This window comes from Rhinopithecus roxellana, chromosome 16 (assembly GCF_007565055.1).
Source record: "Rhinopithecus roxellana isolate Shanxi Qingling chromosome 16, ASM756505v1, whole genome shotgun sequence".
NCBI lineage: Eukaryota > Metazoa > Chordata > Mammalia > Primates > Cercopithecidae > Rhinopithecus > Rhinopithecus roxellana.
The window spans coordinates 10675222-10692317 of record NC_044564.1 but is presented as its reverse complement, the minus strand read 5'-3'; the positions used below and the strand labels follow the sequence as shown (position 1 = coordinate 10692317).

Genomic DNA, 17096 nt, shown 5'->3' with positions numbered 1-17096 from the left:
GTGTTGGCTGGAAACCTCGTCCTGGGCCTTCTAGGGGAGGCGTCGCAACCATAGTGCACATAGCACTGAGCCTCTCCCACTCCTGCCCCCATGACCACCCCAAGGTCGCTTGTCTCATGTCTTCTCCAAACCCCGGACCCCTTACACCTTCTGTGACGTTCCCATGTCCTCTGCCAATGCTCCACACAGCAGTGCAGGTCAGAGCTACTGCTACCCCAGAGAGAAGACCTCCCAAGGTTCAGGGACATGGCGTTTGTAGCACACGGTCACCGGCTCTAGTTAGCGTGTTCTGCCCATCCTTGTGGGTACGGCATCTGCTATCCACATGCAGAGTAGTTGCCACTTGACAAACAGTCACCGTGGGTTAATTACACACTAAGAATGTTCCGGGAACCTGCATTTCTTTATGGAACATTTTGGTCCATTTTCAGTTTTTGTAAAGAGGTACCGTGTCGTCGCCGGGGTCACCCCGGTGGGGTGGACTCAAAACTGCACAAGATGTCCCCAGTTCAGAGCTCCTTACCGAGGGTCTTGGGGTCAGGCTTTGCTGTGACAAACAGTGGCTTGCCAAACGGCCCTCCTGATGGGGTTAAAACAGGCGATCCATGGGAGTCTTCCCTGGAACACTGGGGGCTTCCTCCGACCTTTGTTCTGCTGATCATGGCTGTCTTTGGAGCTCCTCTTGTCCTGCTTTCAGGAGTCACTGGTGCCTTAAGACTCAGCTGGAGATAAGTCCATTGATGCCTACTTTCTTTTCACAAACTGGAATTCCCTGGAATTGTCCGTGGGCCATGTGACCTGAAGTGTTGCTTCTTAACCCCTACACTGCCCTGTGTGTTTTAGAGAAGAGACCAAGATCCAAGGTTCGTCCACACCTGCCAGTGGGTTTTTCTGTATGGGAGGGGGCTGCAGTTGGGGCAGCCAGGAGCTGTCCAGGAGGGATGCCCGCCCCTGTGGTGGCAGTCTGTCTCCCAGCACCTCCACAGATTTGGGTGTGACAACGCGGCCTCATCCCATAAATACAGACCCGGAGCCGCTTTGGGAATAAGTAGATTGTGTGCCCGCCCTGTAGGAGTCTCCGGTGGACGGGGTGTCAGTAAGTCAAGCTCTTTGCAAGTCTGTAATTATTAAGACCTAGATGTGAGTCATGTCCCAAAAGCCCCTCTCTCTTCCCAGGGAGTAGAGCCAGCGTCCATTTCATCCAATACAAAGAATCAGGAGAGGCCATCCCTCTGGGGTGGGTCAGCCTGATGTCGGGGAACGGGGATGGGAATGGGAAAAAGTTCTGGTGGGTCATGTCTGATATTCTCCACCCACGTCCCCATATAGGGGACGAAGCTTCCTTTAGGGAAGAGTCCCCCTTATTTTATCTGTCGCTCAAAATCTGAAGGGTCAGACATCAGGTTTTCCCAGCTTGAGATACATTTGCTTCGGAAAATCAAGCAGTACATTTAATTATTAGCACCTTGTCTGCTCATATAAACATGAAAACGTATTGCCCCCTGGACTCCTGCTCCCTCAAAATGAATGAAAGGAACTGTTTAAGGGGTGTGAGGAACAGCACAAAGCCCACAGTCCACATCTGCAAATCACAGCCAGGTTTATTCCCAGGCGTGGCTGTTGGGGAGGGTGGGGGACAGATCACGTTATTAGCAAAATCTTTGAGGCTTCTGGTATTTTGTGTACTAAATGTAAGAGTGTTTTTTTCAATGTCAAGATATTTTACTGTGTAGTAGAAACCATATTCTAGTATTGACTATAATGAAAAGATAAAGGTTACTGATGAAAAATACAGAAATAGAAATGAAAATGTACATTTAAGAAGTGGCTGGTTTTGGCCGGGCACAGTGGCTCACACCTGTAATCCCAGCACTTTGGGAGGCTGAGGCGAGCGGATCACCTGAGGTCAGGAGTTCAACATCAGCCTGGGCAACACGGTGAAACCCCGTTTCTACTAAAAATACAAAAATTAGCCGGGTGTGGTGGCTCATGCCTGTAATCCCAGCTACTTGGGAGGCTGAGGCAGGAGAATCGCTTGAACCTGGGAGGCAGAGGATGTGGTGAGCCAAGATTGCGCCACTGCACTCCAGCCTGGGCAACAAGAGTAAATCTCGGTCTCACCAAAAAAAACAAAAAAAAATAGAGGAGTGGCTGGTTTTAAACCAACCCAGCAGCAAAATTCAGTGATTAGTAAGCGACATGAAACTCATTTTTCTTTTCTTTTTTTTTTTTTTTTTTGGAAACAGGGCCTCACTCTGTTGCACAGGCTGGAGTGCAGTGGTACAATCTTGGTTCACTGCAGCCTCCGCCTCCTGGGTTCAAGCAATTCTCCTGCCTCAACCTCCCAAGTAGCTGGGATTACAGGTGTGCACCACTATTCCTGGCTAATTTTTGTATTTTTAGTAGACACAGGGTTTCACCATGTTGGCCAGACTGGTCTCAAACTTCTGACCTCAGGTGATCCGCCCGTCTCAGCCTCCAAAAGTGCTGGGATTACGGGCATGAGCCATCGCGCCCAGCCTTAGCTTTTATTTTCTGAGCGGAATAAAAAGGCTAAACAAAGCAAAGATGGCTCTGTGGAGTGAAGAGACAGGGTTTCAGAAATGACTGTGTCCTTTTTTTTTTTTTTTTTTCAAATATCTCTGCAAACTGATGTTACCCTGTGTTTCCATCACCTTTCCTGTAATTCCAAGATTTTGAAAGAACACAATACAGATGGGTGCCACTTTCTTTTCATTTTGCAACCATCCCTTCTGAACACTTTAATCCCAAACAGAAAACACACCCGTTTAGCATTCAGTTAGATCAGTGGACTTGATTTTTCTCAGCATGTCAAGATTTCAGTTTGGAAATCTGTTACAAAGATGTAGGTCTCCACATTTGTGATCCTTGGAGTTCCGCATGACTCGCAAATGCGTAGTAGGTTAGGACTGAATCTGCAGATCTGGTGCCAATGGCCTCGCGCCTCCAGGACGTCCCCAAGGCGGGCTCCAGTGAGGCCTGCTCACAGCACTTCCTTGAGGCTCTGTTTCTCATCTGAGAGGGAGGCACACTGATGAGACCTGCCCTAGGTGTGAGGCTCAGGCCAGGTGACAATGCCAAAGCCCTTAGAACACTACGCGATGCTGAGAAACGGATTGGCGGGCACACGCCCGGGCCCAGGCATGGGAGACGGGCACGCTCACAGTTGAGTATTGGAGTTTTTCATGTTTCCAGATGCTTACTCTATTTAGAATAAACGAATGGAGTCTAACTTCCCATCAGCTCATTAGCAGCTGTACAGAAATAACGTTTTATTAGACACAACCAACTAAAGCACTCGGTGCCCAACTGAGATGCCGGAATCCAGCCCGTGAAGCCCGCGGGAGGGAGACACCTGTTGCTGTTGGTTGATACTCCCAGCCTGGGCCCCTATAGCGCCTCAGCTAGAATTGGGGGTGTTATCCAAGTGAAGTGGTTTCATCAGGTGTGACTTTGCCTGCAGGTGGGACTTTGCCTGCAGGTGGGACTTTGCCTGCAGGTTTTGCCTGAATGAAGCGGTATTGCTGCAGCAGTGCAGGTGTTCAACAGTTCTAGGCTGGCGGGGAATAAACCCCGTCATTTGGCCTGATGGCTTCATCTTACCCTGGGGTTGCTAACCTGCTTTTCAAAATCATCTGTGGAGGAAGGAATGCATTTTTTTTTTTTTTTTTTTTGAGACAGAATCTTGCTCTGTCGCCTAAGCTGGAGTGCAGTGGCATGATCTCGGCTCACTGCAACCTCCGCCTCCCAGGCTCAAGCAATTATCCTGCCTCAGCCTCCCAAAGAGCTGGAATTACAGGCACGCATCACAACACCCCTGGCTAATTTTTGAATTTTTTTTTTTTTTTTTTTTTTTTGAGACGGAGTCTCGCTCTGTCACCCAGGCTGGAGTGCAGTGGCCGGATCTCAGCTCACTGCAAGCTCCGCCTCCTGAGTTCACGCCATTCTCCTGCCTCAGCCTCCCAAGTAGCTGGGACTACAGGTGCCCGCCACTTCGCCTGGCTAGTTTTTTTTTTTTTGTATTTTTTTTAGTAAAGACAGGGTTTCACTGTGTTAGGATGGTCTCCATCTCCTGACCTCGTGATCCACCCGTCTCGGCCTCCCAAAGTGCTGGGATTACAGGCTTGAGTCACCGCGCCCGGCCTAATTTTTGTATTTTTAATAGAAACGGGGTTTCACCATGTTGGTCAGGATGGTCTCAAACTCCTGACTTCAAGTGATCTGCCTGCCTCAGCCTCCCAAAGTGCTGGGATTACAGGTGTGAACCACCCACCACGCTCGGCCAGGAATGCATTCTTTTCAGCATGTTGAGAAACCTGATTGATAAGGCTTTTTTCTTTTTCTTTTTTTCAATAGACGCTAAACACAGAGGGATTACTGGTATTCTGGTATTTTTAAGGAATGACTGCAAAAACATTTTCAATTTGATGCCTGGAGTCTCTGCTGGTTTTTTAGCTCAGAAGAAAGATATTACATAGATCCTGGCTTCAGGGCCAATTTTGTATATTTTTTAATTAAATGTATTAATTTTCTCCGGGAAGCATTTCCATCTCAAATTGGACATTAAGACTGTTGCCAAAATGTTTGCTTTTGTGTATTAATAACAGTATATATGAAGAAATAACCCATCATGATGTTTAACTTCTTCCCTGATTCGTGAGTAGAATCCCTGCAGATAAGAATCTATACACAAGATATTATTGATGGTATGTAAGAGGAATTTATTTTTTCCAGTTTCAGCACTTTCTAAATTTCCTATAAGGAACACATCTCGCTCTCATAGAGGGAAAAAAATCCATGTCATAGACAGAATGTTTTTTTTTTTTAATTGAAGATCCTGTAACTCATAGTAAACATGGATTTATGACTACACAGAGATACAAATCCACTTAATGTAGTTATTACCCCACCTTAGCAAAATACAAGTAATCCCCTGCCTGCATTTTTTTACTTTTTATTGAAATTTTAAAATAAACATAGAGAATGCCCATGTCTGCATCACCCCCTTCCACAATGAAGGGCAATCACCAGTCGTGTCTCTGCCCCTGCCCCTTGCTGGAGCATGAAGCACACAAACATGGTGCAGGAGGTTCACCTGCAATCCCATGCTCCTTGAGTAATCTCAGACAGTAATGACCCTCCTGCCTGTTCAGCCTCGACTTGGCTGATGCGGCGTCTGCTCCTCCTCCTGGCCCTCGCCCACACCCCAGTGGGGCATCCCATGCCCTTGTGGGAACCCTGCAGTGTTGGTGCAGATCTCAACCAGGGTGCTGGGTGCTTTAGGACGGGAGATCTGCTCCCTAACTCCCTAACTGGTCTTGTGGGTAACATGGCTCCCAAATAAAGACACGAGCGGAGTTAGCCGCCAGCACTCCTGATGCTCAGGCCGGGACTTGGGCCCCAGGAGCCTACAGCTCCACTGCACCATGACAAATGTCAGACGAGAGGGAAGCTCAGGATGTGACAACGTTTTTAATGCAAAGTCAACATGAACATCTTTTCCCATGTACTTATTAGACGTGAAATAGCAGGACTTCACAGCCCCGTTTGCACATTTTCCTGCTCCGCAGACGAATAATATTTTCAGGGAAGGCAGCGCAGTCTGTGCCGTCGCAATCGGGTGACTGTGGGGGATGAGGAACGATGATTTTCCAGGAGGCCCCTGGGGTCAGAGGACTCGTAGAGGGGGTTTCCAGCCCCTCAATCGCAGATGGATGGCCTGTTGATATTGTAACTGGGGTGGAAGTTGAGCCGGTCACAGGAGGTGATGTAGTTATCAGGGCCAGTCACAATGCTTTTCTCCAGGTAAACATTGAGAGTGTTATTCCGGAACATTCCGCCCGCTGCAAGTTGTTGGGAAAATTTATTCGAATTTGCATAAAATACTTTCTAGAAGAGATGAAGGAACACGGATGAATGATGTATAATACTCTTGAGCAATCCGCTGAATATTTTTGAAAGAAAAATAAGAATTTGTAAGAAGATGCAGAGAAGCCAGAGGGGGTAGGATGGCCTGGCTCACCCCAGACCATCCTAACCCATGCCCGATGCCTGGCACTTGCTGTTAACACTGCCCCTTGCACTGTTCGAGGGATAGAGGGGTAGGCTGCAGGGCCACCTATGTGCCATCTCTACCTCAGGATGTGGCTGTGAGCATCGCCTTGGGGGTCAGGCCTGGAGTCACCCCCAGGTCTGCTTTTCCTCACTGTGCTACTCTGGGAAAGCTGCCAGCCCTCTCTGAACTTCATTTTCTCTTCTATGGAATAGAAATGATATTCACATCAGTGGGTTTCCATCTTAACTGGGGCCGAACATGGTGGCTCACGCCTGTAATCCCAGCACTCTGGGAGGCCGAGGCAGGTGGATCACAAGGTCAGGAGTTTGAGACCAGTCTTGCCAACATAGTGAAACTCCATCTCTACTAAAAATACAAAAATATTAGCCAGGCGTGGTGGCAAGCACCTGTAATCCCAGCTACTCAGAAGGCTGAGGCAGGAGAATTACTTGAACCTGGAAGGCGGAGGCTGCAGTGAGCCGAGATCGTGCCATTGCACTCCTGCCTGGACAACAAGAGCAAAACTCCATCTCAAAAAAAAAAAAAGATGATTACCTTCACTGGGAATCTGAATCATCTGTAAAGCTTTAACGACACCAATGCCCACACCTCACCAGACCAGTGGTCTGGGCAGGGGCTGCCCTATGGAGGTTGAGAAGGGGTGTACTGAAGCCACTCGTGTGGGCGGGCACCCAGCAGTAGGAGTTATTCTAGCAAGACAGCATTATTAGGTGACTGTGACATTCCTGAAGCCTGAAGCTAGTGGCCTGGACCTCTGCCAAATATTTTACCCTGCCGTCCTTAGAGGATCCTGTGTCATGCATATCACCCGATGTTTCATCTCCTTGGCAAGAAACAAGTACAGAGAAAAAACTTCTTTTTGTTTTTGAGAAGCTTTAGATCTATAGAAAAATTGAACAGAAAGTACAGAGAGTTCCCAAATTATCTCCCTCAGCACACAGTGTCCCCTGTCCTCGGCATGTTGCACTCGTGTGGCCCATTTGTTACAGTGAAGCCAGTGTTGATACTTTATTAGTAACTAAAGTCCACATTCTACAGGTGGGACAAATGTATCATGACAGGGACTCACCCTCACAGTATCATGGAGAGGAATTCCCTTCAGTGCACTTTTTTTTTTTTTTTTTTTTTTTTGAGATGGAGTTTTTGCTCTTGTCGCCTAAGCCGGAGTGCAATGGCACCATTTCAGCTCACTGCAACCTCTGCCTCTGGGTTCAAGCCATTCTCCTGTCTCAGCCTCCTGAATAGCTGGAATTACAGGCACCCACCACTAAGCCCAGCTAATTTTTGTATTTTTAGTAGAGACGGGGTTTTGCCATGTTGGCCAGGCTGGTCTCAAACTCCTGACCTCAGGTGATCTGCCCGCCTCGGCCTCCCAAAGTGCTGGGATTACAGGTGTGAGCCGCCGCGCCCAGCCCTTCGGTGCACTTTTTAATGCAAAGCATTTATCTCCTGTTCTCACATGGGAGGTAAACAGCTTCTCCGGCATCCACCTTTGGTCACGAAACTGGAAAAGAGACTCCAGATGGAGCAGGTGGATAAGAAGCAGGAAAACCTCCTTGGACACTTGTCAGGAGTACCTCATGCCTCCTATCCCACTGCCTGCTCACATCAGTGACCTGAAGGCTCCTACCATTTACAATAGGAACATTTTTTCATGGCCTTTTATAAAACCTAAAACATCTGGACCCATGTTAGTGAGTGTGCTGGGTTTTTTGTTTGTTTGCTTGCTTGTTTGTTTTGGTGACAGGGTCTGGCTCTGTCACCCAGGGTGGAGTGCAATGGCACGATCATGGCTCACTGCAGCCTCAGCCTCCTGGGTTCAAGCAATCCTCCCACCTCAGCCTCCTGAATAGCTGGGACTACAGGTGCATGTCACCACACCCAGCTAATTATTTTATTTTATTTTGGTAGGGATGGGGTCTCACTATGTTGCCCTGGCTAGTTTTGAACTCCTAGCCTCAAGTGATCCTCTCACCTCAGCCTCCCACAGTGCTGGGATTACAGGCGTGAGCTACCGCACCCAGCTGTGTCTGGTCTTTGTCATAGAAATACCTAATCCCCAGGGGAAACTCAGGGTCGTTTGATTATGGGAGAGTGCTCCAGCATTTTTAGGTAAGTAATCTTCTCACCAGAGCTCAGTCACTCACACAACACAACTAAATAAGCACTGATCAGACCTTTTCAATGACGAATGCCTTGACGAAGAAAAAACGCCCACAACATTCTCACCCGAAAATGGCTGGCCCAGTGTCCCAGGTGTGCAGGAGACACCACACTAGCTCCTCTGTCCATTCACCTGGACCTTCATGGGGTTTGGTGTGAGGAGGTTCTAGGAGGGCCATCCTGGAGTCTGAGGTCAAGTTCAAAAAGGGTTTGGCTTCCCCAGTGGCCCACAGGCTCCTGTGCCCACAATACACCTTGCCCACCCACAAGCTGTGCTGTCAGCCAGTACTGCCTCTTAAGGTCACATGTTAACATCTCATAAAGTGTAATTCCAGAAAAAAAGTAGCCCTTCATTTATTTGCCTCAGAACTGAGCACTGTAAGTTGCAGGAGATGGTTGCGTGTGTGTGTGTGTGTGTAACTGCTGTGCGTGTGCTTGGGTGTGTGGGGACAGGGTGATGTCAGCAAGTCTATATCCTCCTCTTTTAAAACACTCCACTCCCAAATTCATTCACTCATTTAGTTCCATCCTACCCTCTCCCAAAACGATTTGGGGAACCTCCCTCCTCCCCATTTGTGATGTTGGAACTTTGGCCTCCTCTCAGGGTGCACCCCTCCCCGTCTCATTGTTGTTCCCATTGAGAGCCCCAGGTTTTTAGCCTCTTCTTTGAGGCTACCCACCCCCTGCCCCCCCATGCCCAGTCTTGCATCCCACTTACGGGCATCTCGTGCACAGTGGGGGCTCTGCTCCCATAAGCCTGGTTACTGGTCCTGTACACCGAGATAGCCTTCTGGGTCCTGGTAGATGAGAAACACTCTATTTTCATTTAATCTAATTCTGCACAAGCCACAGCCTTGTTTTGGTTGACAGCACTCCACTGGAAATGCCCCCAAAGAAAGAACAATGTGCCTGGGCTGGTGCTGCAGCCTCAAAGGCAGCCTCTGGGAGTACCTGGCTGATGACCACTCTGAATGGCCCGGCCTCCCCGGCCCCCTCTGCTCACCACTGTCCCTGCTCTTCCAAGGCAGGCCAAAGCCCTAAAGAGCAAGCAGCCAGCAAGTGCTGACCCCCAGCCCTGGCAGGACCTTGGCACATGCTGCAATTTCTGGGTAACTTAGCTTGTCAGGAGTGGAGGCTTGGCCTCCAGACCCTGCCACCCAGAGGGTCCCTCTGCCTCTGAGCCCCCACCCTCGCTGAGGTCATGCTTCTATCGGTACCACTGCCCCTACCTGTCGGCAGGACAGGCTACTGAGGAGCTGCAGGCCCACACCTTAGCTCTACTTTATACTCCTAGATCTTGGCCAAGTTGTTCTTTCTACATTCCAGTCGTCTCAATGGGAGAACGAGGATACTAACAGACCCTGCCCTAGAGGACTGTTGAGGGACCAAATGTGTGAGCACGGCAAGATGCTTGCACCTGCCTACAGGAATTTTCTTACTGCCTCTTAGCCTGCAATGCCCTGTGGCAGCTCACAGCTGGCTGAGTCTACAGCAAGACTGCAGACTTGCTGCAGGTGCTGCTGTGCTCACGCCCCGCAGCGGGGTTTCAGGATAGAGAGGAGAGGAGACTCACCCGACACAAAACAGTGGAGCTGAGACCACAACTGGGCTTTCTCCCCCCTACAGCCCTGCCCCTCACTGACCCTATCCCCACTTCCTTGTATGAGGCTCTGGGGAACACTTTCGCCGCTCACTAGTGGACAATGACAGCGCGGGCCCCGGATGACCACTCGATCCTCTTGATTTCTGCAGTTAGGACCTTGGGGGTCTTGCGGGGTCTCTCACACACGGGGCTATCGAGCAGTGGACGTCAGGACCAGGCGCACCCCAGCTTCCTCACCTGTAGCCCCGGAACCACCCCGGGTTGTTGAACCTCCCCGGAAGGTCCGCGCTTACGCGGTAGTAGTCGCTGGTCTTCTCAAGCGGGGCCGTGGCCTTGGGCTCCACAGGCTCCGCGCACGCTCTGGGGCTTTCCTCCGCCATTGCGCCTCAAGAAGCGGGACTCGGCGGCGTCCTGTTGCCAAGCGACGGCCAGGTCACGTGACTGTGGGCGGAGCGGAGGGGGGTCTTAAAGGCGCCGCGCATGGGTGGTGCTCCTCCGCCGGCGGGTCGGGAACCCGCCGAGCGAGTCCCCAAGGACCGGGAAGGTCGGGACGGCGAGAGATTCCCTGCTGGGACCGTCGTATGGGGCAGCACCTGGTCCCCAGCCACCCGTGAGGGGACCGGGCCACCCTAGCATCGGGGCGTGGACTCCCGGGCGAAAGCAACCCCAGGGCCTGGGACCCCGCCAGCCGGGTGACGGGGTTTAAGCACTGCAGGTCCACTCGGCAGGCAACGATTGGACGCTTGCTGTCCAGTGGACTCCAGGGATGATATGCCCCTCAGCACCCCGAGTCTAAATTGAGACCCGAGATCTTGCTAACTTTATGAAATTCTCCTAAGTCAAATATCGTTTAAATATTAAAAACAGTTTTGGAGCGCGAGAGGTTGCGCGGGACGTGGTTCACAGCTCACGTGGCGGGAGGCGAGGGTCCCCATCGCCCAGCGGGCTCCCTCAAGGGTCAGGGGCCTCCCGGGCTGGCCGGGCCCATTAGCAGGGCGGGGCGAGCTGCAAGGCGAGGACGGTGGCCCCACTCCCGGCCCGAGACTCTCAAGCCCGGGACTCCGGGCCCTGCCCCCGAGGCTGCCCCGCCCTCGCAGGGAGGTCCCAGCCGTCTGGCGACTGCGCTCTGGCTCCTCCGGGCCTGTAGGCGGCACTGCGGCCCCGCGCGGACGGCGGCGGGAGGGGAGGCCGCTCGGCCCGGCCCGGAGGGAGGCCTCGCTCCGCCCCGCGTCCCGGCCATGGCGACCGCCCCGGCCGTGTTGCCCCGAATGCTCGACGCGGGTGAGCGCGTGCTTGCGGGTCCCTGGGGAGGAGGATGCAGAGGGGGCGTGGGGAGCCGAGGGAGCGGCGGGGACGCGGAGGGGACCTGGGGCGAGCGCGGGGGGGACTCGAGGAGGGCGCGGGGACGCAGAGGGGATCCGTTGGGGATGCGGTGGGGGACGGGCGTGGTGCATCCGGGACGCGGCGCCAGGACCTCTGTCTGCTTCCCCCCAGGTGCCCGGGCCCCGTCGCGCTGGCTGGCGTTCCTCGGGAAGACGACCCCCCGGCCTACTCGGCCGAGCCGCAGGACGTTTGGAAGCGCGGCGACCCCTGTGATCCGCGAGTCCGAGGACGGTACCGGTAACACTGGGCGCCCAGCCGAGTCAGGTGGGAACGAGGAGAGGCCGGCAGCCGCGGGGAGATGCGAACCCTGGAGGGGCCTGGGCACTGCACGTGGTCGAAACTGCGCGCCCGGCCGGGCTCCTCCCACTCCCGTGCTGGCCACCTGAGACCACAAGGTGGGGAGGTGCCAGAAAGACCTGAGAAAGCCGCTGGGCCCCTCTCTTTTTCTCTTCTGGCTTCCAAGTAAGACCAAGGGACGGGGTTGACCAGGTTCGACCAGGCTCACCCAGGAGCAAGGTCGGGATCAGAACCTGGCTCCAGTCCTCTGTTTCCTGAAAAGGTCCCTGTGCTTCCAGGTCTTTCCTGGGGCTAGGGGGCTCTCGGCTGCCCACCGCGGTGTCACAGGAGGCACTTGGGAGCAGGGGTGGGCGGGAACTGCGCTTTGCCTGTCTCTGCTGCCACCGGTGGGAGACACAGCGTCGCTCCTCCTCCCTGCTGTAGATTTCAACGACAAGATTCTGAATGAGCCCCTCAAGCACTCTGACTTCTTCAATGTCAAGGAACTGTTTTCCGTGAGAAGCCTCTTTGATGCCCGAGTGCATCTGGGACACAAAGCTGGCTGTCGGCACAGGTAGGTAACATCCCCATCTGAGCTGTAGCGGTTCCCAGGAGGGCTTGGGACCTGGGACCTGCTCTGGTTCTAGGGCCACTTTTGAACTGGCCTGTGTCAGTTTTAGGTGATTACAACCCTTCCTCCTCCACATGGGAACAGGGAGCCCCGCACAGAAGCAGCAGTTCACCCCCCAGCTTGGCGGGGGCTCTTGTGTGTCTTGGCGTGGTGCTCACGGCCCTTAGTAGGGCAGGCCTGCTGGGGGATGCAGAACTCCATGGGTTCAGCCTGTGAGGCTGGCCCCCACTGGATTGGGCAGGGTTTTCTGGGCTGTGGGGAGGAGGAATGACTGGTCCTGTATTCTCACATGGTCATTTTGACTGTTGTGGGGAGAGGGGATGGGAGGGGCAGGTGGGAGTCCAGGGAGGAAGCTGGTGTGGGTGTCCAGGGTGAGGGTGGTGGGGCTTAAATCACAACAACAGAAGAGCTAGAGCAGCAGGTGGACATGAGGCAGCCGGGTAGAGCCAGTGGGACTTGGGCTGGGGTCGGAGGTGGCTGGGGCCAAAGGGATCAAACACCTGCTCTTTGCCTGGAGCCTGGTGCTGGTTACTGAGATGGTGAAAACCAGGGGAGACCTGTGGGCCATCACAAGCTTGGTTCCTATGAGGTGTGAACTCTTTGCTGCCCCAGTGGAGAGGTCACACGGGTACCAGGAGGGATGGGCTCCCAGGGAGCCATCAGCATCAGGGGCTTGTGGCTGTTTCCAGAGCATCAGTAAAGGAGGTCGGAGGTGGAGCCCTGGGCACTCCAGTGTTTGGAGTCAGTAAAGAGGGACGGCTGGGGGTGGAGGGATGTGGTTGTCTGTTGATGCTGCTGAGAAGTGAATTCAAGGGTGTGACTTTGGCAAGATGGAGGTCGCCAGTGTCTTGATGGGCAGGGTTACTTGAGAGGAAGGGACAGAACCCAGTGGGAGTAGACTGGAGGTGAGGACCTGGGAACCGCAAACATGGATGACTCGCCTGCCATGCACCGAGAGGCAGGGGTGTCTCCCATGCCCCGCTCTTCCTCAGCCCCGGCCAGCAGCAGTCCAGTTCCCTGGATCAGGGTTCTCCTCCCAGGCTTGGCCACTGCTGCCCTGATTCCTTAATGCTTTTGGCCCAGAGCACCCCCCTAAGTCCAACCCCAGCGGGGCCTTGTCCTCAAAGCCTTGGGAAGAGGAGAGTGATGGAGGGGTCAGCCCCATGAGCCGCACGGGGCTGAATGTCCTTTTGGTGTCATGTTGGATGTCCACACATCCATATGGGGGTCAGTTCTATTAGGATTCTCTCGGGAAGAGGTAGAGGGTCGCAGGGGTTAAGCCATGAGACGAGGCATGCAGAGGGGTGGCCTGGACAGGTTTGCACTGCTGTCTGTCCACACGGGGAGCATTGCAAACTGTGCTTCCCAGCCCATAGTGCCCCTGAAGAGGAGCTCGGGAGTCCCTGGTGGGCGTCTGTGTTCCTGCAAGGGGCCAGTGGAGTTGGCCCAGTGAACTCTCATCCCCCTTGCCCTGGTGGGGTCTCTGGCAGGTTTATGGAGCCATACATCTTTGGGAGCCGCCTGGACCAGGACATCATTGACCTGGAACAGACAGCCACGCACCTCCAGCTGGCCTTGAACTTCACTGCCCATGTAGCCTACCGCAAGGGCATCATCTTGTTTATAAGCCGCAACCGGCAGTTCTCCTACCTGATTGAGAACACGGCCCGCCACTGTGGCGAGTACGCCCACACTCGCTACTTCAAGGGCGGCCTGCTGACCAACGCGCCCCTCCTCTTTGGCCCCACAGTCCGCCTGCCGGACCTCATCATCTTCCTGCACACGCTCAACAACATCTTTGAGCCGCACGTGGCCGTGAGAGACGCAGCCAAGATGAACATCCCCACGGTGGGTATCGTGGACACCAACTGCAACCCCTGCCTCATCACCTACCCCGTACCCGGCAACGACGACTCCCCGCCGGCCGTGCACCTCTACTGCAGGCTCTTCCAGACGGCCATCACCCGGGCCAAGGAGAAGCGGCGGCAGGTTGAGGCTCTGTATCGCCTGCAAGGCCAGAAGGAGCCCAGGGGCCAGGGGCCAGCCCACCCTCCTGGGGCCGACGTGAGCCGTTCCCTGTGATGTTCACTCAACTCCTCCCAAAGCAAACCACAGCCAAGCCTGTCTGAGCTGGGAGTCCCCTTCCCCAGCCCTGGGTCAGCGGCATCCTCAGTCCTTGTTACTTACTTAGCTGACGTCATAGTGCAGACATCCGCTGTTACGCCTCAGAACCAGTGGCTGAGCAGGCCGACCTTGCCTCTGCATTTGCTCTGTGGGAAGCAGCACAGAGGGTGAGCGATGTGCGCAGAACGGTCCCTTGGCTGCAGTTAGGACCTCAGTGGCTGGTGTGGCCGAGCTGCTGGAAGACGGTGCTGTCTCTGTGATCCGAGCAGCCCTCCCTTCACCCTGACCCCTGATCTTTGTCAGGAAGGTGCAGTTTTTTTTCTCAATCTAAATGCCTTTCAGGTGGGCTGCTTCCTTGGCTGCCTGGTTCCAGGGGGCTGTTTTGTAATGAGATGCTGCAGGCAAGCTACTCAGAGGCTCCCAGCTGGGTTGGTGGGACAGCCAGGCCAGAGGACCTGATCCCAGCAAAAATAAAACTCAGATTTGGGCAAAATGAGACTTGGAGTTTGGGGTTCTGCCTTGAGTGCGTTTGCTTTTGCCCATGTGGTGTGGCTTTTTTTTCAGGCATGCACTGGGGCCCCAGTGATGGGAGATGGGACAGGCACTGTGTGTGTGAGGAGCATGAATGAGGTCAGCAGAGGTGCCAGCTGCCACTAGAGGGCACCGTCTTCAGCAGTGGAGCTCCAGACAAGCCCACAGCCCGGCCAGCCTCATTCATCAGAACAGGCTTGGTGTGTTCCCAGTTTCAGGAAAGATGGGCACAGTGCTGACAGGGACGCTTAACACCCCTCACCTGTGGGAACACAGCCGTGTTCCTGGGACAAACTGCGGCCTCCCCTCGGCCCCGTCCCGAGCTGCTTAGGACATAGGCCCCTCTCCCCCATGCTCCTGACCACCCAAGGAGCCGTCTCGGCAGAATCCGGGCAGCAAGGCAGTATGGAGTCTGGTGCCCTGGGTAGGGCAAGGCCTGCCCTGCAAGAGCAGCACAGGGCGATGGGAGGCCGGAGTCCAGCTTCCATCCCTGTCCCTTCAGTGTTAGGCTGGCGAGGGGTTCATGGTAGGGGTCCCTGGGGGTGTCCGGGTTTGTCATGTGGGCAGGACAGGGAGCTAAGCTTCAGGGTGGTCTCTGGCCAGCATGGCTTTCAATTGCAAAGCCGAAGTCTGAAGATGCAGGTGTATAAAGGCAGGTGAAGGGAGGGCCCCTCCAGGGCTCCCCCCAGAATCCCTCTCAGGGTGTGCAGGTGAGATACCCTGAGCTGGGTCTCCTGTCCCACCGTGCTGGGGAGGACAGCTGTGGGGAGCCAGGACCCCGGAGATGAGGCAGCAGTATCAAATACTGGGCACTGATTGGGTGGCTTCTAGGAGGTGCCCCTCTAGCTGCGACTGGGCCTCCCACCGGAGAGGCCATTATACCTTTTGTCCAGGTCAGGCCCTTCCCTGCTAAGCCACTGGCGGTGGGGGAGGGCATTGCAGGCAGGCCCGGGGTTGGGACAGCAGGAGACACAGTGGGGTGCAAACACAGGAGGGATGGGGCGGTCTCTTCTGGCCATTAATTTTGAGGCCAGGTGGGGCGAGCAGGCCAGGCAGTGCTGTGGCTAACCCAAGAAACCTTGTAAGAATGATGGGGACTGGCAAGCCCCAGGCAGGCTCCCTGGGTCCCCACCGGTCCCCCTTACCTTGTGCCGATGGCCTGCCTGGCTCCTGCTGTCCTCCTCCCACTGGCCCCTGAACCCCGCACAGGCTGGCGAGGACCCACTGAAGAGCCACGAGTGGGCGCTTGCTGGGCTTCCAGGGCAGGAAGGGCCCTGGCCGAAGGGATGACCCAGTGGATAAGCAGGCACTGGTGACCATGAGGAGCAGGGAGGGACGGGAAGGGTGCAGCGCAGAGACCGTGGGGGCCATGCTGGGACAACCAGGGTGGGCCTAAGGGCCCCTTCCGGAAGTGGAAAGAGCCACGTCCCAGGATTCTGAGGGACTCTGGGTGAAACAAGCGTTGAGGGCTAAGAGGATGTGGTCTCACTGACCCCATCCTTGACTCTGCTAGGAGGGGCCCTCCAAGTTTTCCACCCTGGCGATGAACCCCAAGAGCCCTCAGAAGAGGCCAAAGGAGACGGTGAGAGTGCCTGAGGCTGGGGAAGGGCAAGGGAGTTGCCTCAGTACTGGGGAGAGGGGCCCCCCAGCCGTTTTCTCCCTTGGCCACGATGCCTGCAGGCCCCATTAGAGGTGGCCTTCTCTGGACTGTGGCAGGACTGGGCCTGGACCAGCTGGTGTTCCAGACGGTGGGGAAGACCAGAGGCAGCCACCAGAGGACAGGCCTGGCAGAGCCAGCTCAGGGCAGGGTGGGGTGGGTAGGGCCAAGAAGCCTTTCCATCCCTGCCGAGGCTGGGCCACTCCCACCCCTGAGGCCCGGAGGATCCCCATTTGCCTGGAGGAGCTCAGGGCAGCCCCCTCTGTCAGCACAGGCCAGGCTTCCACTCTGATCCTCTGCACCCCTCCCTGGGTGTGTGGGGGGAGGGAATAGGAGGGGAGGGCCTGCCCTGGGCAAGAGCAGGGTTCTGGGGCAGGAGCCTAGGGGCCCATGAGCATGGAGGCCAGTTGGGCCAGCTGATGCCCTCTGCTGATGTGGGCCCCAGCCCTTAAGATGGATCTCATGTCATCCTGGCTGAAGGTCTGCGCAGACACGGCTCTGTGGCTGATCCGGGGAATGGAAGGTCAGGTGGGCAGAACTGACAAGGGTGGGGCCCGGTTCTGATGTTCCTAGGTCACTGTCTTTGCAGAGCTCCACACAGAACACTGGCCAAGGGGGGACCCCCACTCTC

At 54.8% G+C, this 17096-nt stretch overlaps 2 protein-coding genes and 1 long non-coding RNA gene across 5 annotated transcripts; 1 reads left to right on the top strand and 2 right to left on the bottom strand.

The window, feature by feature from the left end:
- Positions 1-5474: 5474 nt before the first annotated feature.
- Positions 5475-10909, bottom strand: C16H9orf116 (chromosome 16 C9orf116 homolog). 2 transcript variants are annotated; one of them, XM_030919426.1, is made up of 3 exons: positions 10101-10909; positions 8979-9057; positions 5475-5864 (listed from the first exon to the last, which is right to left on the bottom strand). In XM_030919426.1, exons 1-3 carry the CDS (start codon positions 10241-10243, stop codon positions 5808-5810), a joined length of 279 nt encoding a protein of 92 aa, XP_030775286.1. In that variant the 5' UTR covers positions 10244-10909; the 3' UTR covers positions 5475-5807. The 2 variants fall into 2 exon arrangements, with proteins under 2 accessions (XP_030775286.1, XP_010371056.1); XM_010372754.2 differs by having other exon boundaries at positions 5475-5910; positions 10101-10820.
- Positions 10910-10965: 56 nt separating this feature from the next.
- On the top strand, positions 10966-14773 carry MRPS2 (mitochondrial ribosomal protein S2). 2 transcript variants are annotated; one of them, XM_030919425.1, is made up of 4 exons: positions 10966-11144; positions 11358-11483; positions 11967-12096; positions 13644-14773. In XM_030919425.1, the coding sequence occupies exons 1-4, from the start codon at positions 11102-11104 to the stop codon at positions 14233-14235; spliced, it is 891 nt and encodes a 296-aa protein (XP_030775285.1). In that variant the 5' UTR covers positions 10966-11101; the 3' UTR covers positions 14236-14773. The 2 variants fall into 2 exon arrangements, with proteins under 2 accessions (XP_030775285.1, XP_030775284.1); XM_030919424.1 differs by having other exon boundaries at positions 11001-11144; positions 11358-11510.
- On the bottom strand, positions 13378-16560 carry LOC104669699. The gene is made up of 3 exons (XR_749023.2): positions 15954-16560; positions 14341-14423; positions 13378-13803 (listed from the first exon to the last, which is right to left on the bottom strand). It is a non-coding gene; the product is annotated as an uncharacterized LOC104669699 (long non-coding RNA).
- Positions 16561-17096: the final 536 nt, after the last annotated feature.